At 37.2% G+C, this 25,751-nt stretch overlaps 3 protein-coding genes across 5 annotated transcripts in view; all 3 read left to right on the forward strand.

Annotated features, from left to right (window-relative positions):
* The window catches only part of kctd15a (potassium channel tetramerization domain containing 15a), a 572,168-nt gene that overhangs the window by 318,462 nt on the left and 227,955 nt on the right, over nt 1-25,751 (forward strand). The gene's annotated exons all lie outside the window — the stretch shown is intronic.
* Nucleotides 1,550-17,140, forward strand: gnaia (guanine nucleotide binding protein (G protein), alpha inhibiting activity polypeptide a). Its single transcript, XM_084094357.1, has 9 exons — nt 1,550-2,072; nt 8,674-8,716; nt 12,986-13,127; nt 13,259-13,416; nt 14,760-14,888; nt 15,167-15,296; nt 15,399-15,552; nt 15,829-16,036; nt 16,117-17,140. The coding sequence occupies exons 1-8, from the start codon at nt 1,955-1,957 to the stop codon at nt 16,017-16,019; spliced, it is 1,065 nt and encodes a 354-aa protein (XP_083950483.1). The 5' UTR covers nt 1,550-1,954; the 3' UTR covers nt 16,020-16,036; nt 16,117-17,140.
* Nucleotides 20,268-25,751, forward strand: part of magi2b (membrane associated guanylate kinase, WW and PDZ domain containing 2b) — an 85,762-nt gene continuing 80,278 nt past the window's right edge. For all 3 annotated transcript variants that reach the window (XM_084094712.1, XM_084094714.1, XM_084094713.1), the window contains exon 1: nt 20,268-20,886. In XM_084094712.1, coding sequence (XP_083950838.1) covers nt 20,589-20,886 — 298 coding nt within the window. In that variant the 5' untranslated portion in view covers nt 20,268-20,588. The remainder of the gene's footprint in view (nt 20,887-25,751) is intronic.

Here is a 25,751-nt window from a genome sequence, read left to right on the forward strand (position 1 = left end):
CGTGACCTGACCAACCAGATGTGGCCTCATTCATCTCACCAAATGGAGCCATTTACTCCATAAATTATTCATATTCACCAACCTATGCCCTATGCAGACACTAATAAAAAAATTACATACTTTATGTTCTGAAAAAATATTCTACACAATAATACACATTTGACACACTATTGTGAGGATATTAGTTAAAGGGATATTTCATTGTTAAATCCCCCATTTGTTTGTCATGAGTGTAGTACTAGCATTTTATTGCATTAGTAATTATGATATTGGCTGTAATTCAGTTGAATTTTTTGGCATGACAGAACAAGACAATATATATATAAGTGGCTGAGCTGTTTACTTACTTTTTAATTAGTCTTCCCATTAAACGCCATCATCGTCTTCATTCAGGCCGATTCAAGAACACGCAAGAAAACAAGAGGCGGGATTTATCGCACGACCCAATCATATCCAATCAAAGCCGATCATATCCAATCAAAGCCGATCATATCCAATCATAGCGCGATGGAGGCATTGCCTCCTCTCACGTGACTTTCCCCCCATTCATTAAACCCATCGCACGCTCCTGGAAATTTGTTAAAAGTCGACGGGTTCAGGGGAGGCCAGAGAGAAGCGGTAACTTTACCTGCGGGTGTCAATGTTGAACAGTGTTACTCTAGAAAAACGAGTGACTTTTACACTTTTTAATGTCTCATTTTGTAACATTTGCTTTGTTTTATCTTTGAAATATCTATAATTTTCTCATCCAGTTTTTTTTTGAGGAGACACTGCCGCCCTTGCCTTTCTTGGAGGAAAACCCCTGATATATTACACACACACACACACACACACACACACACACACACACACACACACACACACATAAAATAATAATTATAAATTAATAATTACAATATATATGTATTAATACATAAATAATGTAGCCTAAATAAATGACAAATAAATTAAGTGTTATGAATATTAAGTATTATTAAAGAATGAGCTTTTCAGACATTTAATTAAATTATATATATAATTATTAATATATAAATGATGGTGATAAATCGAGAAACAGTTACAAATAAATAAAAATAAATATTATAAATAAGTATTTTAAAGTGGCTTTAGATAAATTATACAATTATAAATAATATATTATTTATATATAAATGATGTAAATACATAAAAAATTACAAATAAATACAATTCTGAAATTTCATATATACTAATTAAAATATAAATAATAACATATAATAATGCAAATAAAAATGACAAATAAACACAAAAGATTATTAATAAGTATTATTAAGATTAGTATTAAAGTAAGATTATTAAAAAGCATATTAGGAAAATGTATTAAATAATATAGCATTATTAATATATAAATACTGTAAATAAATTTAAAAATTATATATAAATAAAATAAAATATTACGAATAAGGGTTTTTAAATAGTATTAAGATTTTCAGAAATGTTATCTTCAGAAGTGTTTTTATCTTTTCTTCGAATTTTTCTGACATCAGAAGTACTTGGGATCAATATGCGCGCACCCTTGCGTGCGCGCAGCGCGCTCTCCGGGCGCGCGGCCGTAGAGGGGGGGGGGATTTATGTATGAAAAGAAACAGGAAACTCCGTCGATCTTTTCGACACTTTAACAGCAGTGTGAGAAGCCGAGCGTGAGGCTAGGCATAAATGACTGAATTTTCACTTTATTTTTAACCAACCATGGCCGTCAAGGCATTCGATTGATAACTGACACCCTCCGTTTTTATTTTTTTTAAACTTTAGAAACTCCAGCTCCTGGAAAACTCCAGTTTTAAAAGGCTGTGCGCGTGTGTGAAAGAGTTGGGCGTGAGACGTCGGGGTGTCTCCCTCTTTTGAACCACTTGTGCATGATATTTCTTTCTTTCCTCCATTTTTTTCGCTGCTTCGACTTCTTATATCGTTTGAAAGCGTTTTAAACTCCAAAAAGATGGGGTGCACCCTGAGCTCGGACGACAAGAGCGCCCAGGAGAGGAGTAAAATGATTGACAAAAACCTGCGGGATGATGGAGAGAAAGCGTCGCGAGAGGTCAAGCTGCTGCTGCTGGGTGAGTTAGCCGCTCCGCTAGTGGAAATTAAAGCCCTGGAAATGTCACTTAACAGCAAATATAAGATACTTTAGCATTTGAATTGACATTTACTTAAAATATGAGGCGAGAATAAAGTAGTCAAGTGCATATTTATGGACGCTGGAAACTTTTCTGGCCATAGTTGCCGCGTTGGTGTCTCGGCTAGCATTTGAAGCTAATCCACTCAGAATCTCGAATCATTAAACATTATTTTAAATAGTGTAATTTACATGTCTATACATTAGAGATTAGATAATTGCGTACTTTTTTATGTGGCTGCTTTTCTTTTGTTTGGGCCTTGACTTCTTCAAAGTGCTGGTTTGCATATTCGCAAAAATGGCCAGTTAGACGCAAACGGTTCTCGGCTAATCCAGCCAACAAAAGACTAGTTTAATCTAATTTAATCCCCACTGCCTGATTTACTGAGATGGATCTGATAGATTATCCCGATCCTCATCCAATTATGATAAATGAGCTTGTGCATATGGAGGGTCCTGCTGGGTGCTTGGAGTAAACTGGAATTGGATGATGCTAGATGGGCTTAAAAAGTGGTCCTGGTGGTCTCACAGACATCGTACGAGTCTGGAAACTCTTAAACCTGAACGAATGGTATATATTTGACTTATTATTTAAATAGGTTTTCACACAACAAGCTCTTAAACACTCTAGAGTAGATTTTAAAAAAAATACTAAAATAGCAGATATTGTTCTTTTGAGTTGATGTTTATTTATTTTGCATTTAGACCATGCTTATCCCCCAGAATGTATTATTATTATTTTATAATAATACTCAAACAACCCCTTACAGTCTTAGAATTTGCTTTGGGCTATAACAAAATATTCATATGTAAATTAAATTCCCTCAATTTCACGCAAGTTGCTGCATATAAAATGTATGTATAGGGAGGTTCACAGTTTTCTTTATTTCCTTAGCAGTAGACTTGTAAATTCATTGCGATTTACATAGAGGCCACTTGTTTTTCAGTTTCCGATTCCTGTTTTGCATATGTTGCTTCTGTATTTTTCCAGTATTTGTGTGCAAGGATTTTTCGGGGCATTACGTAATGAAGCCGAACAATTTATTAGCTTGTGGTGATTTAAACATTTGCGTGATTATTGATGGTGTGTGCAGCCTAAACATAATATTTGTTTCAGAGAAAATGCCACACACTCTGTGAAGAGCAGCACTTGGTGCTGTTTACATGCAGTTTTATTCATTTTTTAGTTGTCAGTTTCTCCTGGTTTTTCCTCTCACAAGCGATAATGGTCAACATTTCACTTAGATTTGCCGGTTTAATTATGTTTATTGAACAAACCACTTTCCCATTGGTCTCTACTTGCTGTGTAAATTGTTAGAGGACATAAAACCTGCTCTTCCACCATCAAACTTTAGGGAATTGACAACTAATTACGTAGTTAACTGGATTCTCCCTAAGTGCTGAATCATCATACGCCCTCTGTTTGCTGCGTTCTTGGGTTTGTTTGCTTTTTGGCGTTGCGGATCTACAGCATATGTCTCTTACGCCTGCTGTAAAACAGGCTTGACTTCCTGTTTAGACTAGAAGGGGACAAATGGTGACTGCAGGATATTAAGAATAAATTCACTGCTGAGAACTGAGAACACTTTCACGGGTGATTGTTTGAAGAATTTTTCGCAAAAGTCAGTGAGTGCCACACGTGCATATCAAAATGTAATAATTCTGTTAAGATGAGCACTGCTTCACGGTTTAGAGCGTGTTGATGTGCGTCTCAGGCAGTGTTGTTGGTTGCCCAGGAACCGAGGAGCCAGTTCAAATTACAGCACCATAAACGCAGCCGCAGGAGACCAAACAAAAGGTGAAACCAGTGCTTTGGGAGTCAAGTTCACTATGTGGCATCAGAAACGTGGAATGATGCATCTTAGAATAAAGCTGTTATCAGTATTATCAGTTTTAGTTCACCCAAAAATAAAAAAATTCTGTCATTTCTCATGTCGTTCCAAACCTGTAAGACTTTCGTTCATCTTCGGAAGTCAGAACACAAATGAAGATCTTTTTGATGAAATCTGAGAGATTTCTGTCCCTTCATTGATAGCTACTCAACTACCACTTTGGTGCTTCAAAAATGTCATAAAGAAATTGTAAAACTAATCCATTTGTATGGAGCAGTTTAGTCAGAATTTTCTGAAGACACAATCGCTTTTTTATATGATGAACGGATTGAATTTAGGGTTTTATTCACATATGAACATTCATTAACCCACACATCAGTTGTGCTAAACGGAAGCTCAAGCATGTTTGCTTGACATGTGAGAACCAATGAGGTTCATTAGTGTGTTGCGCAGTACGATTGAGTTTCCGCAAGAAGAACCAATGAGGTTTGTTCTTATGCGTCAAGCAAGTGCGGTTGAGCTTGTTCATGTTCGCTGATCAATGTTTATATGTGAATAAAAGCCTAAATCCGCTCAATCATATGGATTAGTCTTACAATCCCTTTATGAACTTTTTGAAGCGTCAAAATGGTAATTGAGTGGAATGTCAATGGAGGGACAGAAATCTCTCAGATTTCATTTAAAATGTCTTCATTTGTGTTTCGAAAATTTAAAGTCTTACGGGTTTGTGAACTAAAAAGATTTAAACTCAAAATGTTGAACCTACAATGACTTGAATTGAAGTAAAGACCAGAATATCATACAGACTTGGGCTACTATTGGCTTAATTAACCGCCCAGAACACCCTAACCAAGCAGTGGTTGCAGTGCCCTGACAATGTGGCAACGAGTAGATATTCAGAAAATATCTATATCACGATAATATTGAGGAAAAAAAAAATGACATTGCAATATTTAGTTATGTAGTCTGTGATTGCAATGTATTGTGACATAAAAACAAATTCATCAGATGACTTTAATAGCTCTGTTTGGAAATATTTCATCATTCTAGAAAGATGTGGGTGATTTTGTAGGGGATTGAATCTGCATAGAAAATAAACATTACATAAATAGATAAATACAACAGAACAAAGATAAATAAATTCTTTGTTTTTCAGCCAATTCTAAAAGTATTCAGGCACTGAAATTGATTAATCAAATTTAAAATAACACTGCATAATCTTCACTGTATAAATTAAATATAATTTTGCTAAAGTTACAAAAGTGATTCTCTCTTTGTATTTTGTTGTTTGATTAACATTTAAACCAACAGCAGCATTAATATTAGGCTGTTGTCACTTTAAGACCGAATGCACGGATCCAATATAATGATGCGCATAATTTTTTTACAGTCACGTAAGTTATAAGCAACTGTTTTGGAGGATATTAAAGAGGTGGGCATTTTGATAATTTTGCATGTATGTGTCTGTTCAAGCACAAATAAATGCGGAAGAGAACAGAATTTGGTGTTCTGTTTGTGCGTGCACAGAAAATGGCACGCAAGTTTTGAATTGAGTTATTTTTCACGTCGTCTTGTGCACTAATGGTTTAAAATTGCTTGAATATTTAAACTGACAAAAACTAAAACGCATGCAAATGATAAACTTCATTCTTTGATGGTTAAACTTTGCAGTTAACTTGAGAATCGCATGCATTTCAAACTGTTTTTCCTGGTCCGTATGGATCAACTACGATCCCTATACTTGACATCGCACATCCTGCGATGTGACTTGTGTATGCGCACATCGTGAAATCGATGCTAAAACGATATATTGTGCAGCCATAGCAAGTAGTTTGGCCTGCCCAATCGAACAGTTTTCCAGCATCAGTTTTCATCTAAAAAAAAAAAAGTACGATCTGGAATTTAGTGTTAGGGTGAAACATTTCCCCATGCTGATTTTACATCTGATTCAAGTTATTCACATAAATTCATACATGCTTCATATATCGCTACACATTTGCCAGTGAAACAATTTGTAGGCAACATTTCTGAGAGATTTCACAAATGTGTCCGCAGTCTTGTTGATAATATGGGGTTACAATTGCTAAATTTCTTAGAAATTTCACCAGCAGTCTATTGTCAACTATCAAAAAATCCGAAAAATATGTTTGACATGCTGGAACTGTTCCTTATGTATCTGTTGAACACTTCAATATTTGCTTCTCAGGAAACATTACGACCTTTGTTTGAGTACGATTAATAGTGTGGATGAAGATTAAGGACCACAAGCATCTCATCAACTCGCGTGGGAGTTTTGTGGGGGTCTCTGGGGTAAAAACAGCGCTCTGTGTTCGGTCTCCTCGCAGTAGGGTTGAATCAGTGTGAGAGATGCTGATGTGGCCTAATTGCTATGTTTGTGCTCTGGGACTGAGAGAAAGAGACGTCCTCCCGCAGGGACGTCCTCAACCACAACTGTGATGGTTAATTAAAATGTTCTCAGTGTATGGATGAACTCTAGTCTCACTGAAGAGCTGTATGGGAGAATGTAGATTTTCCTGACCATATACCAGCTAGCCTTATTCTGAAATGGAGTCATTTTAATTATAAAAATTATAGAGATTTTCAAACTTTTATTTTGATGTCAGGGAGTATTTACATATAAAGACTTGCATGCATGTATAGAAATCTAAAGACCCCATTTTAGAGATGAACACATGAAAAACTAATGTTTTATTTATTTATTTTCTTCACAAAAACCAATTTGGTTTTTATTTCTTGGGGGGGGGGTTGGAACGAAAAGTAGCAAAATACTTTTATTCAGCAAGGATGCATTAAATCGATCAATTTAATTGACAGTAAAGATATTTCTAATGTTTCAACAGATTTCCATTTTAAATAAATGTTGTTTGAGTTTTCTGTTCATCAAAGAATCCTTAAAGTGTCCCAATTTCCATAAAAATATTAAGCAGCACATCTGTTTTCAACATTGATAATAATAATAAATGTTTCTTGAGCAGGAAATCAACATATAATAATAATAATTTCTGTAGGATCATGTGACACTGAAGACTGGAGTAATGATGCTGAAAATTCAGCTTTGTCATGACAGGAATAAATTACATAATAAAATTCGGTTCCATCACAGAGAGCCACAAAATCACTTTCCAGAACATTCTCATTCACAGTTCCATGCTGGTGGAATGCTCTCCCCACCCTCATCCGGAATGCAGAATCCCTGGCAACATTCAAAAGACAGCTGAAAACCCGTCTCTTCCGTGAGCACTTAACCTTAAAAAAAAAAAAAAAAAATCCTTTTCCTTTAAATCCTCGCTTATCTAGCAACTCTCCGTTGACTTTCGAGCTGGAAAAACCAAACTCTAGTCAGGCCAATCACATCGTGTATAGGGTCGGTGGGCAGGCTTAACATAATGACGGCAGAGTTGCGACGGTTCCGAGTGAATTCCCTGCTATTTGAAAATAAAGAAGATTGCTGCTGCTGGCGAACAGCGGTCTTTCGAATCGGCTTTGGCCGCGACTCTGGAGGACTTGGAGTTAAGCTTTTCTTTGAGAAAAGAAGAAAGAACGGCACTGAAGTCATTCTTAAAAAAGGAAGATGTGTTTGTAGTTTTCCCGACCAGATACGGCAAAAGTTTAATCTATCAACTAGCTCCGCTGGTGGGAAAATGCTCTGGTTGGTTGTAGCGCTGTCCTATTGCGTGCAGAGGGAATTTGAAAGACAACCGTTTATCCCGCCCCTCGGATTGAGCTCTGCCAATGGTGAGTTGCCAGACCTAACATCTTGATGTAGGTCTGGCTTGCCAGGCTAATTTTTACTGTATTTTTTTTATCAGATCTTGATGAGCATAAGAACTACATAAACATTTGAAAATCTTACCTACCCTAAACCTTTGAACAGTAGTATATATTTTTTAAAAGTTTGTTAATAATGTATTAAATGCATCAACATTATTTATTAACACCTAAAATCTACCTTTTTTCCTTACATATTTCCTGTGGACCCTCTTGTGGCCTCCTGTGATTCGCTGAACCCCAGTTTGAAATTTTAGTTCACAGTTTCTAAAGTTTTTAATCTTTATATTTGCTGTCTGTCGCCCGCAATCAAACCTGCACTGACATGCTTATCTGAACAGATAGCTAATCTGTTTAGAAAAAAGTCTGTCTCTAATCCCATTACGGTGAGGTGACTTTTAATTAATCCATTAAGATTAACACCTACACACTTCCTCACATCACTGGTGATTCTTGAAGTCGGTTGGTTTTATTCCTCTTGTTAACATACAGGGGAGTGAAATATCCATGTAATAAATATAAATTGTTTGTTTCATTGACTGTTTTGTTGTTTTGGGCCATTTCACATGACACCAGTTTTCCCGCTTCCCTTTTGTTTTTTTAGATCACTTGTTTTCATCATGTGAATAGTAAGGATGCAACGCGACAATATAATTTCAGTAACAATCTTTTTTCCTTTCAAGGTTTAAGTTGATAAGGTCTTCTCCCCACCCAGTTATTACTTGTGGCGAAATCAAAGGAAATAAGATTTTTGCCCGCTCGATCTGATACTGACAAGAAGTACTTTTGCTGAGCTGGCAAAAGCCACAAATGCTTGATCGTTTAGAGTCAGATCCTCATACTCTTTTATGGAGCAGGGAAAGATCTGGAATGTTTGGGTGTGTGTCCATCTGGCTAACACACTCTCTTTCTCTCTCACAGGGGCTGGTGAATCTGGGAAGAGTACAATTGTCAAACAGATGAAGTAAGTTTCACCCCCAAATGTCTCATCATAATATGTCATACTAGTTTCATAACATTTGGAAGTAACGCAGATAGCAGTGTTTATTTAAATTAAATGTGCATTACATAATCATTTGCTTATGGACATGACTTAAGGGACTTCCCTGCATTTGTCAGACTATTATAACCTTTTAAGCATTTTAAACGTACTCAGAGCCACTAGAATTAAGCAATAGATTGGTGCAGTGATGACGTATTTTGTTACCAGTCTAGTTCCCTCAACAAAAACCCAATAGAATTTTCTACTTTTGGATTATTGCAGAAAATAAACTGTCCAACAAAAGACTGTTTATGATTCTTACACGTTTTGTTCATGATAATCTTCACATAAACACAACTTTGATGCACTTTGAAGCCTAAATACAATTCAGAAGTAAAAAGCTTTGCATAGTTAATAAACAAACTACATCACGGTTGCATTACTTCTTTGTCACCACCTTAAAGTTAGGCCGGCTACACACTGGCTGCGTGGCATGTCCGTTTTTATTTCGGCTCTCATGTTAACAGGTTAGAGCTTGCACACTGCCTGAGCCGCTCCGAAAACGTGTGCATGCTAGAAATAGAACCACCGCCTATTTTTCATATTGATAAATACATATTAATAAAGAATACATATTAATAAAGGACAAGTCTCTAGGTTTTGACATAAATACAGATATAAATGTAATTAAAAAAATAATTATAAATAATTATCGATTTTCAAATATTGCACCTGTCAATACAGAACGAAATATTCTGTAGCCTGTTGCTCTATCAGTAGGCTATATATTTATGATTAACATTAAGTATAGGCCTTCCACAACTCTCTCCCCATATGATGAAAAAGGGTGATCCAAATCAGACACGTCAAATCACGCCGCGTCAAACACGTTTCGGGTGTGCAAAGACATAGAAAACGCCACGCAACTGACACGCAACAGAAACACCACGCTCACGCCACGCAGCCAGTGTGTAGCCGGCCTTAGGGTTGCCAATTTTCAGAGTAGCTAGTAATAGCAAGCTAGCTTTGAAAGCATGAGATCCCACCCTCCCTTCAGAGCGTCTCCAAAACACATGAACACACACAGCAGAGTTTGCAAAGCATCACAAGACGAGAGATGGCATTAAACTACATCATGTCTCAGAGCACATAACATTACAATAATAATGAACATAACTTAAAGAGCGCTGACCTGTACCACCTGACTGCTGCAGATTCATTTCGGCGTTGATAGTGTTGACATAGAAACGCATAAATTTGAGCCACGAACCTCTCAGAGTATATCGTCACGGGGTTCCATCTCTTCCAAATTACAGTAGTTATGGCGTGAACGCTGTATAAGCTCGTTGTTTTGGTTCAGGAGAACCTGTAAAAGGGGGCTGCTGTTTCGGTTTCGGTGCTCTGTGACTGACGTCTTTCTAACTCATAGCATGAAATACGCTGATGACGTGTGATGTCTGCGCAAGCAGGTGCGCAGAGGTATGGAAATACATATGTTGACAGGCAGGTAGGAGATCGTATCATTGCATTGGTTCCATGCCTTCTACAAACTATATATATATATATATATATATATATATATATATATATATAAAAATACTTGTAGAGAGACTTAATAGCCAGCATAATAAAAGATAGTTCTGCAACAGATCCCCTACCCTGCCTTTAATCCTTCAGCAACTTTTTCAGTCTTTATTTAAAAAACATTTTCCCTAAAACTTTGAGTTAGAATAGTTTGCAAGAGCGAGATTATTAACAGTGAGGCTATGAAAGTGGATTATTGACAAGTAAAAGCTTTAAAATAAAATGAGTGGTATTACACATGTATTTTATGTTATAAGATTAGGGCTGGGCAATATGGGCAAGAAAATTATCACAATACATTTTTTCATATCCGTTGAAATCAATTAATTTCTTTGTTTCCGCATGTGCTAACGGGTGATTGTTTCAAGTCAAGACTTTAATGCGTATCTTCAGCACAGTTTGCAGTGCAGGCTGCAATATTAATATTACATGTTTTATCTCTGAGAAATGCACATTTGACAGTAGTAGTAGCTTGGGTTAGGATGCAGATGTAAATTTGTTCATTAACAAAAACGGTAATATCTGTAAAAATGGAAACAACCGTTTATTAAAATTAACCATTGGTCTTCCATAGTATCATGCATATTAGATCATAACTACAGTTAAAACCACGCATATAACACCATGGTAAAATGTAACTATTTGGTTTCTATGGTATTTGTATGAAAACAGTAGCCTAAATGCATTGTCTAAGTGCACAAATGCTATATCTTAATCATAAAATGCTGTAATTATGTTCCATTACTCCTCCTACATTAATAAAATGATAAAATTCTATATGAATATCCCACATTTGTCACAATACCATGGTGCTGTTATTGTTACTACAGTAAATCCATGGTAAATGATGGTGATTTTTAGATTGAAAAGCCTTCTGACTATCGTGCACAGTTTCTCCTGTTTGTCAGCACTGTTTCACCTGACTTTAAACTACAGTAGTCAACATTTGAAGTGGATCATTCAAAGTTATACATGATTTTTGAACAATATCCATTCTTGTCTTAGGACAACTTTGAACTTTTTTTGATCCACTTCAAATGCTGACTACTGTACTAGTTTAAAGGGGACCTATTATGCAAAATTCACTTTTGTATGGTGTTTGGACATAAATGTGTGTTGGCAGTGTGTGTACACAACCACCCTACAGTGATAAAAATCCACTCACTCCTTTTTTTTAATCTCCATAAATCAAAAGCAGTCTCTCCAAACGAGAAGGCCCCGCCCCCGAGTGTTGACTGACACTGCCGTTATAACTTAGACCCGCCCTGATCGAGTTCACTGCGAGTTGTACACATCAGCCATTGCTGCAGCAATGCACTCACGAGAAGCGTTGAAGCATCTCCCAAGCATTGAAGGTGTTGTAGCTGGATGTATTCATTCACATAGCTCTCTTTATTTACTCTTGAAATCTGCCAGCCACTGAAGACGAGGTGGATTCATTTTGTTTTCAAAGAAAATGCTCCCTCAACTCTACAGAAATTTATGCAAGTTACTTATGCACTTTTACTGTTTACTCAGCTCTAACAACGATTTTCTGAAGAAAAACTAATGCTTCATCTTTTGTGTGACATACAGTAAACTTTATTAAACTCATCAGTATATTTTGTCATCATTCAGACAATTAGATCGTCAGACGTAGTCCTACAGCAGGCTTGCATTAATAGTGTATACAAGCAATGCCAAATAGGTTATAATCGTAATTAAACTAAACTATACCTTTTCCAACTCCATACAGCATATATTCTCTGACTCTGTAGGCATTTTTATGGTCGAAATTAACACCATTACTGTGACTGTCTGTTTTATTATTATCATCTTCCCTGTTCTAGCTCTGATCGCGGGATTCGCGGCTGCTTAGGCTCCGCCCCCTGTGACGTGAACCAGCAGCTCATTAGCATTTAAAGGAGAAGCACTAAAACAGTGCGTTTTTCACAGACCCAAAAAATGATGATTTAAACGTGCTGTAAATAAAATTCTGTTGGGTATTTTGAGCTAAAATTTCACATACACACTCTGGGGACATCAGAGAATTATTTTACATCTTGTGAAAAGGGGCATAATAGGTCCCCTTTAAGTCTCAAGAGACATTTGTGTTCTTCGTTGAATTTAAGCGCTTCTCTCACTGGACCTCACAGTGCTGTTTAGTGGTCGCGTGACTGACACCGATCGATCAGCGAGTAAACGTAACCGCTATAGCCGTTTGAACTTTGAGCTGAGCAGATAAATGGTGTGTGGGGAGGTTCAAATGAGTAGCACTGTTTCGATCCACATTTGACGCATAAACATTATATCGAACATTTATTGAACTCTCATCGCTTTATCGAGAAATTATATTGCGATAATTATCATTATCGTTTTATCGCCCAGCCCTATATACGATCAAACGTGAAAATATCTTGAGCTTGTTAGCCATACACCTTTTTTCAGGCATTTAACCAAAAACCCCACTGATGGGTATGATGAAACTGCAAGTACTAAAATGATAACTTGTTTCTGGGTTTTGGCCAACAAAAATGCATCATCCATGCAGCACTCTATAGGGAAAATATAATGATATATCTGCACTTTTAATGGGTGTTCAGCAGAACGCTTCCAACCTCTTCATCCAGGAATGGATGGACTATTAGCTTTATTACTTCAATTAATGGCATTGTCTTTCTCCCACAGAATCATCCATGAAGCAGGCTACTCAGAGGAAGAGTGTAAACAGTACAGAGCCGTGGTCTACAGCAACACTATCCAGTCCATCATCGCCATCATAAGGGCCATGGGCCGCCTGAAGATTGACTTTGCGGATGCTGGGCGGGCTGTAAGTGCTGTTGTTATAAAGTAAAGTGGGATTGAATGCCTACCAAACATATTCCAGGCCTCTTATTTATGTAACGATAAAGGATCAAAAGGAAATCAAGAGAACGATGCATTTGATTGGCTCTCTTTCAGGATGATGCTAGGCAGCTGTTTGTTCTGGCCGGCTCTGCAGATGAGGGATACATGACAAGCGAGCTGGCTGGAATCATCCAGCGGCTGTGGAAGGATGGAGGCGTGCAGGCTTGTTTCAGTCGCTCCAGAGAGTACCAGCTCAATGACTCTGCCTCATAGTGAGTTTACCTTTCTTAGTTTTTAGGCATATTTTCTGCCCTGCACAGCCAATTTCCCACATAATGACCTTTGCGCTCCCCACATAATGCTGCTCCATTGCCATTGTGGCCGCTGACCACGTCATTGACTCGTGTACTGCGTGCAGACATTTCTATTACATTGAGCCGAGTTATTATTGACATTATTCCATCCATTATGGCCCATGATTCAAATATGCTTTATGCAAACTTTGAGAACACAGGACAAATTTGCATTTTTGAAAAGCATGCAGTAAACCCTTACCTTTTGCATACAACCCAGATGAAAAAGACATCTTTACAGTAGACAATTCTATGGAATAATAAAAAATGCGATGTGTCTGCCCATTGGCTAAAAAGATAAACCATTTTGAATGAATTTAACTCTACCATTCAAAAGTTTAGGGTTGGTCAAAAGAAATCTCTTATGCTCACCAAGGCTGCGTTTATTTGATCAAAATTACAGTAAAAACAGTAATATCATGAAACTCTATTACAATTTAAAATAACTAATTTGCATATATTTTAAAATGGAATTTATTTTTGGAAATGGAATTTTCAGCATCATTACTCGGGGTTCTTACGGAGTTTGGAAAAGTATGTAATTTTAAGTAATTTCCAGGTCTGGATGAGTATGTAAAATACTATTGCCCCTATTCAGTTTTCTAAAATATAAAATTAGGAATCTCTAAAACTCAAACCAGCAACAGATAAAGGAGCAAATGATCATCTAAATCAGACTGTACTTTTCTGTTTGCTGATCAGTCAACATCAAACCGACGTGTCAGAGGCGAATATAAAACATTTTAGGTTTCTGCTCATCATGTAAGCGCATCACTTCAAGAAAACCAGTAAAAACAAAAACAACCTAAGAATTTTTACAGATGACTGTACTATATACCAAATGTAATACCATTTATGTTATTGAACCTCTTATGTTAAATATGTATGAACCATTTATGTTAAATATGGTCTGAAAAATCTACAGAGATGTCTGGAAAAGTATGGAATTTTGAAGTGGAAAATGTGTAGGAACCCTGATTACTCCAGGCTGATGAAAAATAATAAACAGGTTTCCTACACAAGTCTGTCATTGGGCAGACAAAGAGATAGGACCGCCTCAAACTTGCACTATTGGTTGAGCCAGTTCTACTATAATTGGATGGTTAGGATTCTCAAACCAAGCAAAAGCACTGTAGTATTTACACTTTTCTGTGAAATCAGCTGTTTTTTCAATTAAAGACTTTTCACCTTTAAGTCATTAAGTAGATTTTGAATAACTGATTTTTGTATAATAATAATCAATCTGTATTTTCTCTCTATAGTTACCTGAATGACCTAGACAGAATATCCAGTTCTTCCTATGTCCCAACTCAGCAGGATGTCCTGAGGACCAGGGTGAAGACTACTGGTATTGTGGAGACACACTTCACTTTCAAGGACCTTCACTTCAAGTGAGTATTGCCATTGTAACTGCACACGCCGAAACAATGATAAAATCCATGTTTTCTGAAACGTGCAGTACCTGAGAGTGTTGCCGGCGTTTGACTTGTCTGATGTGGTTGTCTGATATGGGCATGCATGTGCTTCACTTTTTATAGTAGTCTTTGTTTGAGTTTGTCTGATTAAACTCTCTTTTAATTATGTACCACAGTTCCTTGAAAATATCATTGTGTGTTCAGTGTGACTATCTCAGAGTGCATCTCACCACCCACATCTCCTCTACTTTCAGAATGTTTGATGTGGGCGGCCAGAGGTCCGAGAGGAAGAAATGGATCCACTGCTTTGAGGGAGTGACCGCCATCATCTTCTGCGTGTCTCTCAGCGACTACGACCTCGTCCTGGCTGAAGATGAGGAAATGGTGAGCGCTCAAACAAGATCTCTTTCAGTGTCATCATCACGAAACAGAAACTTTGCCTTTTTAAAGTTCTTCTCAAACAATGCTTGGTTTCTTGTCTTGTAGAACCGAATGCATGAGAGCATGAAGCTGTTTGACAGCATCTGCAACAACAAGTGGTTCACGGACACCTCCATCATCCTGTTTCTCAACAAAAAGGATCTGTTTGACGATAAGATCAAAAAAAGCCCACTTACCATTTGTTTCCCAGAGTATACTGGTATGAATAGCTTAATCCTATTTATTAATTTATTTGAAATATCATTTATAAATATATATATTTTTCTAGAATATTTAATGTGATAGAAAATTAATGATTCTATTTCTACAATATTAGAAAAAATATAAATTATGTAATTTGAATATGCTTTCTGTCTCAAGTTTTTTATTCTCTTTTTCTAATATTTTAAAATGTAATATATAAATGATCAAATTTAATATGCTTTTCTGTCTCATTGGCATTTCTCCATTTTAATTGTGTGAAACTCTCTCGAAGGATCCAGCACGTACGAGGACGCGGCCGCTTACATTCAGTGCCAGTTTGAGGACCTGAATAAGAGGAAGGACACCAAAGAGATCTACTCCCACTTCACCTGCGCCACCGATACCAAGAACGTGCAGTTCGTCTTTGACGCCGTCACTGACGTCATCATCAAAAACAACCTTAAGGACTGTGGGCTCTTCTAAAACGAGCCATCTCACTGGTGAGCAGAAACAGGAATTTCAATGAGTTCATTATGATTTTGGTTAAACTGTATATTTATCCTGTATATGTCTTCCGCAGTGTGACGTGAGTGGCCTGACGTGAAACCTTTGGGGAGAACCAGAGTTAGGAGGAAGGTCAACCATGAACCTGAATGTTGAATGCGTTACTTAACTTTATATTTATGTTCTCTGAACATTTTTTTTTTTTTAAGGGCGTTTTAGTTAGAAAAAAAAGCATTTTGTGTAAAATAATTGTACAACTGTAATTGTTGCTGGAATTTTTCACCGTTTTTAGACGTTGACTTTAAAGGTCTTTTTTAAAGGGTATTTTTCATTCAAAGGGTTTTTGGGAACATTTTTCTGTCTCTACTCTGAATATTAAGGTCATGTGCCTTGCAGTTAATGTTGCAGTGCTTTCCTCCCCCTCTTCAACCAAGTTAAATATGAGCCAGTTGATATTCATCCACACGGCTATTATCTGTTCAGTAGTAGTCTAGACCATTGAAAGCTAGATATTTTTAAGACCAAACACCTGTGAGTGATCTCAGAGCTGTAAATTGCAATGGTGAGTCAGAATAGCTTATCTGAGAACAGCCGTCATTACCAGCACAGTGTGTGCGTGTTATGTCAGATTTGCCTGTGATTTGGAATGATGGAAAAACTGTGGTGAGCCCTGAAGTTTGCTGATGAATTGGTTCCTCTGCACCTGCAAATCATGAACTGTTTTAATGGAGAACTCCGCAAAAGGTCAGCATTTTGCATTAATAGGCATTTTTACTGATCAAAGGGAACCACTTTTGAATACATTAAAAGGGACCAAAGAATTTCTCCTTAGAATTCCTGTAACACTTTTCATTTTTGCACTAGGTCCACATACCCGTTACGTAACGAATGATTTGACAACCTGTAGAAATGTAATGTTTCATAGAAGCCTTCAGTAGGAGCACAAACGTCTTTTCTGATAGTAACACGATCAATTAAATGGTTTTTAAACTACACATCCCTTAAATGTAGGTTCTTATTGGATTGAGAACATATGTTGCCTAATATCCACTATTTTGCTAATAAAAACGCTGTTGAAATGGCGGCATCCTGAAATAAGACTTCTGGTTTGAAGAGTTTTTCTTTTCACTTTTAAAATGAGAATAGTCCATTAATTCTCCTCTTTATATTAACCCAAAAACACATTTGTAAGAGTGCTTTTGCTTTAAATAGGTTTTTTGAAGTGTATGAGAGACCCATAAAAGAATATTTCCCCCATAGGAAAACACTAGTTCTTGCATCACAGAAGCTTGTTGAAACACTGATGCACACTGCACTCTTGTGGCCAAGACAAGGCAAGGCAGAAGTGTGTTTCTCACTGGCCTTTAGTTGTCATGGTATAACAGGCTGGAAAATTATTTGAATGATTTGAATAGGAAAGAGTTTACAGATTAAAACATTTTATCATCTGTCCTTCATAGCATTTCAATAAATACTGGAAGTCTGTAAAGCCACCTTTCCACTATATATAAAAGTCACTAATGTTTTTTTGTTTGTTTTGTGCCATTAAAGATCCATTTTGGATTGGTCCTTTATTTTGTCTATTGGGAATTGATTGGATGGTTTGCTATTGGTCGATCTCATGTGAGTGACAGGTTGATCCCGCCCTCGTGCCAGTAAATGCGTCATCAGAGAAGAGACTTTTGAGAAGTTATTTTGATTAAAGATGACGAGAGCTGATGAATTTAAAATAATGATGTGTACGGATAAATCATTTATAATAAGGATGCTGCAATATTCCATAAAAAAAGAATTGTCCATTTTGATTTCATGGTGATTTTATTCATTAGATCATCCACATGTCCATGTGACCCAAGCTCTATTTTATCTTAAAATTGGGATTAAAATGTAAGTGATTTGACTAATCTCTCAGGCCTCCTGCGGGGAGATCAAACTAACGACTGATAAAGTGGAAGGTAAGAAAAAGAGATGGAGAACCTGGTCAAAAGAAGCCATACTTTATCACACCGGAGCTCCAATATCCTGATCAGACAGTATCTCTGTCTGTTTGATCAACCACATAACATTAACATTATAGATTAGCCTGACTATTTTAGCAACTTCAATCCACTCCGTGTACTTTGTGGATGCCAAATGGGTGCAATTATTTCTGAATACTGCATATGCCAAGGCACGATAGCTTTTAGGGGGAATTTATGGGCATTTATTGCTGAATAAGTTCCCTTGTGTGGTAGTAATAGCCTAGCCTACTATATAATGGGATTTTGGCTAATGGACATTAGATGTAGATTCAACATGTACATTTTTAAAGGTTTTATTATCGGCCTAGCTCGTATATCCTGGTTGAAAAATATGTGCCCGTAAAACTGTTGTCAATAAGCAAAAAAATATAGACCTTTTACGAAAAAGCCTGGTAATCTTAATCCAGACAATATTTACTGAACACATTATCCACTTTAATCTGCATATAATCTGCATAATCTAAGTATCATAAATGTTGCTGAATCTCGTCTGTTTTTTATACAACTATTATTAATCATGGGCTACTAACAAATATAGTGAATTTAGATTAGATTCCTGGGATTGTGAGTTTATAATTCATTACTTGTGGATACAATGGATACAGTTGACGGTATCCATTGACTTCCACAGTATATATTTTTCTCCTACTATGGAAGTCAATGGGGCTCATCAACCGTTTGATTACCAACATTCTTTAAAATATATTTTGTGTTCAGCAGAAGAAAGAAACAACATGAGGGTGAGTAAATTATGTAAAAAAAAAAAGCATTTTTGGGTGAACTATCCCTTTAACATTGAATGAAACGTCCTTGCAATTTCTTCGCGAAGCTATACGAGTATTAAACCATAAACAAAAGGTTTTTCGTTGTCGTCTTGATTTTTGTCAAAGAATGTAGCCTAATATGAAATAGTGTGAAAGAATCCAATCATCGGCTGTATCTAGCGAGCTTCCTACCTAGAAAGCATTTTTGGCCAAAAGTGCTGTCTAGGTAGACTCGTATTCTATATAAGTTTGAAATAAGTCTAAACTTCACTAAAACTGTTCTAAGTGAGCTTTAGATAGTACTAAGGTTCTGAGTCGATCCTTCAAAGAACCGATTCTTTTTCCCGCGACGTTGGGGTGGGAATTGAGAGTCGATTCCTCAAAGATAGTTCCGGGCGTGACACTAAGACTGTTTAATACCTTATTAACCAACTACACATTATAAAAAGAAGAGTAGGCTACAAGTGGGTATTTTATTCTTCCAAATAACTTGAATATTTTGAATCCATTTACCAAAAATATTCGTTCACTGATTCCTTCGGTGACTCTTTCTGCAGGTTACACAGTAGGCTACACCAGTAAGTGGCGACCAGTGAATGTCTTTAGGAGTATTACATGCGAGTGAGTCTCTCAACTGGTTTTGTTAAGTTACCAAGTTACCATGATAAATGATTTATCTGTGCACATCATTATTTTTTAATTCAAGTGTATCTAATTAATATTTATTTGCAGTGAAATCTCTTCTCTGATGACGTTTATTGGCGCGAAAGCGGAAAAACGATCCAAAAATCCAATAAATTCCCAATGGACAAAATCTACATTAAGAAAAAAGAAGAAAAAAAAAAAGATTGTGGAACAATAACTATACAACAATAGCAATAACGTTTCACTCAGATATATATGTCACATTAGTCTATTAGTTTCAACCTGGTAACTGTGTAGCCACACCCTAGCAACCATTAAGAGCACCCTAGCAACCGTGTGACAACAGGAATAAGCCATATCTCAGCACCAGAACATCACAGAGACACAGGTTTGACTTTTGATTCGGGCAGACATCCATGTCTATTTCACCCTGGTAACTGTCTAGTAACTGGTAACTGCCACACCCCATAAACCAGTTAAAGCACCCTAGTAACCATATAGCAACATAAACAGTGTGATATCTTACACTGTGATGTCTCATGGGTTATCTCAGTATCACAGCATTGCACAGACCTGGGAGTTAGCTTTCTAGCAATCACGCAAAAGACCCTTGTAACTGCCTAGTGCAGAGTTTTTCCATTGCAAGCACCACTCACATTTTCTTCAGAAAATGTACGTCTGTTTTTTTACTTATTATATTTGAGTTAGTAACTCAACAATAGTAGCCTAACTCTTGGTAATAGACTCGATCTGTTCCATAAACTCTGCAATCGAACAACATCCTGTTTAAGCCACCTTCCATTGCACATCTCCCTTCTCTTTTCCTCAAGACACTTTTGCGTGAAGCTCGCTCTAAGGAATGCACTAGCATTCCTGCCTCCTCGTAGACATCACATCCGGGTCACTCGGCAGTCAGCGTGTAAGCGAGCGTGCTCCTCCATCCAGTTGCGTACTGCTGCTGCAGCTCTCAGCGCAACTCCACCGCATGCAACATGGATACTACGAGCAGCGGCCAGCCGCGGAGGATCTGAGCGCGCCTCGGGACACGCCACACTGGGGCAGGGATGTGGTGCCATCCAGCAGACGCACACTGGTAGGCGAGTCGTCAATTGTCAGCGATGTCAAAGAGTCTGAAGAAGAAGAACCACTGGACGAACAAAGTCCACGAAGCGGTGCTCACCAGGAATAAAGAGGGCGAGCTGGGGTTTGACTTGAAAGGGGGCGCCGAGAATGGCAATTTCCCTTATTTTGGGGAGGTGAAGCAGGGTAAGGTGGCCGTCCAGAGCGGCAAGCTGTCCCAGGACGAGCTGCTCTTGGAGGTCAACGATACGCCGGTGGCAGGGCTCACCATCAGGGATGTGCTGGCTGTGATCAAGCACTGCAAAGACCCGTTCCGGCTGAAGTGCGTGAAGCAAGGTGAGGATAAACATATCTGCGTGAGAACGAGCGAGCGTGCGAGCGACCCCTCCGCTGTCTGGGACTGCTGTCTGTCTGCACATTATTTCAGCAGAAATCCTGTTTACACACAAAGGTGCATTTGGATACGGCGCGCGATCGGTGTGGTTATCGATTCGATTGTAGCCGCGAACGTTCCATTGTCGCTCGTGGCAACATAAGTTACGATGTAGCGGATTGTCACGTTTCAATATAAATAGAGGTTTTTTTTTTGGATTGTAAGCACCGTGGAATCAGGAGGGGGCGGAGGTTGTTCCTCCCCGATATTTTGGCCCGCGGGTCCGCCATGGGCAAACTGGGCGAATATTTGAAGGCAATTTCATTGATCTCGTAAATTGCACGGTGGCTGTGGCAAGCCTGCTTAACATTTATTCCTTAGCACTAAGTAGTAGCTATAGTTACTAGTTCTTAAATTAGTAGTATAAATTAGCAGTATTTTACTAGAACTATTAATTGACTAGTGAGTAATCCAGTGTTGACTAAGTTAAAATCTCAGTAGCAACTATTAGATACTAGTAGGTCGTATTCCAGTAGTGACTTGTATGCTAATACTTATGCATACTAGTACTTATTCTTTTGTTACTACTCACTATCATAGTGACAATTAACTAGGCAGTTGTCACTGGTAATTGAACATTTTTTGAATTCTTTCTGGATCTGTGTTCACTTTCAAATAACAAATATTTTCTAAGTACGCACTCCATTCGTTGCTGGTCGCCTTGTTCTAGTTAGTAACTATTTATGTTCGTACTAGAACTTATTCTATTAGGTTATAGCTTATTAAATTAAGTACTAGACTAGTCCTTTAATAGATAAGTAGTTTCCCGTATCAATCAGGGTTATTATCATGAACTAAACTATTAAAAACATTTTTGTTAATTGAAATAAAGCTTAAAAAGATATATAAATATTAGACATGAATGAATAAACGAGGCATTTATATAGCGCTTTCATATGTACTACTGTACACCCAAAGCGATTTACAATCATATCAAGGCATCTTTGATATGGGACATGTAAACTAAACGAAAATTTTAAAATGTTGCCTTAGCAAATAACTTGAGTTGAAGCACTAAAATTACTAACTGGAAATAAATAAATAACTAAAACTGAGATAAAAAAAAAATCAATTAAACTTAAATAAAAATGACAAAGGCACATAACATAATTACTCAATTAAACTAAAATGATGAAAACTGAAAATATAAAAATAAAAAGCTTATTAAAGTATAAAGTATATCAATAATTGTAAAAAACAAACAAACACTGTTATAAATTGAATAGACGTTAGGATGCATTCCAGTTACTAGTAACATTTTACTAGCAAGATTTTCAATGAATTTCATTTCAGGTCATTCTGTCTGATCAAATCTGTCTGATCAGTAAAAAGGCAACAGCAACTAGTGAGATTAGAAATGTTACTAATAACAGTGGGGATAAACACTAGTGTCTTAAATGTCACTTATGTATTATGTGTAAATATGTACTAGTAAAGTTGGAATAAATACTAGTAACATCTGGGATATTTAAAAAGATCCAGTAGTGTTCAGGAATGAATATTAAAATGGCTTGCCATATGGCAGCTTTTAAAAAACAATGGCATTCGGTGGAGAAAAGGAGAGGGTACTTGCTGTGTAAATGGGAGGAGTGATGCTATCTTTCACACAGATGTTGACTTACAGAGATGGGATTTGAAGGCATGCATCTGTCTTTAGGTCTACAGTGCTGAGTTTTCAACAATGCTTATTGTACATTTGCAGTGTTTTTCGCTCTAGTTTGAAGCGAACTTCAGCCCCCGGGCCAGCGCTTTGGAAAGCATCCCCAGTTCCCAAGTGAAAGCAAAAAATATCTTCATGCAAGCAATAGTTGTGTCTAGGGAGATCCAGATCAGTGGACTGAGTGAGTAAATATTGACTGGCTGCTGAAGATCAGGGCTTGGGGAACTTGTCCGAAAGGCGTTTTATAGTGTACTTAGATTGTAAATGGCCGTAAGAACAGAGAGGCTAGCTGAATAAATTGATTTAATGATTGAAATCTGGTACAGTAAGGCATTTGAATGCAGGAATGGACTGGCCATATATGCACCATGATTTCTCATTGTAGCGGAACACTAATTAATATACATTGCGAATATCCAAATTTGTGATTCAATTAGTAGATTATATCTAAAAATCCTATTCCGGTGGTGTTTTTTCTAATAGTTGTGTTATGTGATTGTCCTGCTAAGCTAAAAAACGGGTATTTAAAGGCATAGTTCATCCAAAAATTAAAGTTCTGTCATCATTTACTCAACCTCAATTTGACTGAACGTTCAGTCGCTGCAATTCAATTCACACGCAACATCTCTGTGAGAAATCAAGATTAACAAAAATGCGATGCAACGCCAATAAATCCCAATTATTTATTACTGTTATTAAATTGAGTTAATTAGGCTATCTCTGGACCACACTGATGACAGTCAGAATGAGTGTGAAAAATTTTTTGTTACGACGAACAAAACGGATATATTCACCTCAGAGAAGAAGGTTCAGGGATCTTATTTTGTGTCGTATTTTTGTTAATATTGATTTCTCAAAACTTGTGTGCTTTTTATGGGCGAGACAGAGTGAACTGTGGCACTAACAGAGTCAAACGAACAAGACCAATGGCTAAAGTCAGGATTTTCATTAAATAATACATTAAATTTCGTATCATATACCCCATAACACTTGAAATATATGATATGTCACATGGGATCATTCTGTGATACTTTTGCATCTTTATAAAAAAAGCTTGATGCTGGTCGCTAGTCACTGCCATTATGGACGAGTGCGAGTGGGACATTTGTAAAAAAAAAAAAAACTCTACTTTTGTGGTCCATGAAAGAAAGAAGGCCATATGGCATTAGAACAACACCAGGGTGAGTAAATAATGACTTAATTTTCATTTAAGGGTGAACTGTCCCTTTAAGACATAAAGTACAACAGCAACTTACATAATATGAACAGATACAGTAGGTAGCCTACTAGTTTGTATTATATGCATGTGCGTCCTATCCTTTGGGATCTGATGGGCCGACTGCCACAACATATGTTATTTTTGTCTCAGTCAGTCCATCCTGCTTTGATGTGATGGAGGAGATGGTGTGTTTGTATTGGTGTGTCTTGGTGCATGTCCAGGACTCACTTTTGTGGCTTGGTGGTTACAGGGACTTTGATGCCCAACTTGTCATAACGACCCAATTCTGACAGTTATATAAATATCAAGCTAAATAGTCAACTAGGCTGCCTTCATACATCACATTTCTGCATAGCACCACGTTTCATTTGGAATAAAGCACGTCTATTGCCGTCTTATTTTAGAAGTCGTCTTTCATGTTTTCATTTAATCTTCTGGGCCAGATATTTGGTTTAGTGGTCTCGTAATCCTGTGCCACTACACTTCTTTGCTCTCAGCGCATCGAACGATCCGGCGCTGCGACCTCCAGTTTTCCCAGACTCTTATGATGCGCTGTCAGTTTTTAAATATCAGCAATATAATCTCATTATTTTTCAGTTGTGAAGTGCAATAATTGGTTATATAACGTATTCAGTTTGCACAAATGGATTTGGAAACTGATTAACACGAACATGACTCTGAGCAGATTTCTGCAGCCTCGGGGGTTTAACTTATTTTGCTTTGAAGTGTAATTTATCCATGACAGTCATTATTCTGTCATAATGGTCGGCATTTTCCTTAGAGATGTGGGATAGATTTGGTATTTCATCTTGCATTTAGTCATTTTTAAATAAGTCATCTTCTTTCATCTGTGCTTTTCAATATTTCATAATTTCCCATCTCTTATGATCTCCCTTTCCTTTGCATCTCTAAAGAGTACACATACGAGCGGGGTAAGATGTGTCGCCCCTTAATCTAGCAAACTGTGCGTAATGTTGATCATATATTTAGAAGGAACCTGTCACCTCCAGCCAGACTGAGAGATGCACGTGAGAAATGCGAAACATTTTATGTTACGAATGAACATTTTCTACATGATAGGATTATTTAGGTATATATGTTCAGTTGATATCATATCAGACAAGATATGAAGGTGTTTTTATTTTTATTAACGCTAATAATTATTAATGATGTTGCCTAGAGGACAGTTTAAGGAAAAAAAGTGGCTCATCTTACCCCACTCTCCTCTAAAATGCACAATTCATTGACAGCAGTGCATTGCCATTTGCACAAGGAAAATGTTAAACCTATACGCAACTGAACCTGCGTCCCACACTTATATTTCTAAAGGCATTCGACCTCAGTATGCTCAAATGGCAGTTTGACAGCAGGTTTTTTTTAACTAGTGACCAATTCCATAAATTATAGTTTATATTTTGTTTCATTCTTAAAGGAATAGTTCACCCAACATTGAAAACCTGTGATTTTCTTTCTTCAGTCAAACTCAAAAAAGAGACAGATGATGTTCACGCTGCTCCTTGCCATACAATGAAAGTAAATGGTGACCAAATGCCTGTCAAAAAAAAAAAAAAACTCCATAAAAGTAGTCCAAACAACTTACGACCCAAACGTGTTTTCGGAATTCATTCGATACTTTTGTGTGAGACTGAAATTACAGTAGTTATTTTTTCTCATTTATGCAATTTGGCATGTTGTGATTGGTTACAAAACAAACAAGAACCAATTGCGTGCAATACGGAAACTTGGTGTTGCCGTCATATTTCTATGGTTTGTTTATGGTTTGTCATGAATTGGCTTTTATTGCATGGATAGGAGCAGTGTGAACAATCTGCTAAACATCTCTTTTTGTGTTCAACAGAAGAAGGAACATCATACAGATTTATATCGGC

This window comes from Abramis brama (genome assembly GCF_963993115.1).
Source record: "Abramis brama genome assembly, chromosome: 20".
Classification (NCBI taxonomy): domain Eukaryota; kingdom Metazoa; phylum Chordata; class Actinopteri; order Cypriniformes; family Leuciscidae; genus Abramis; species Abramis brama.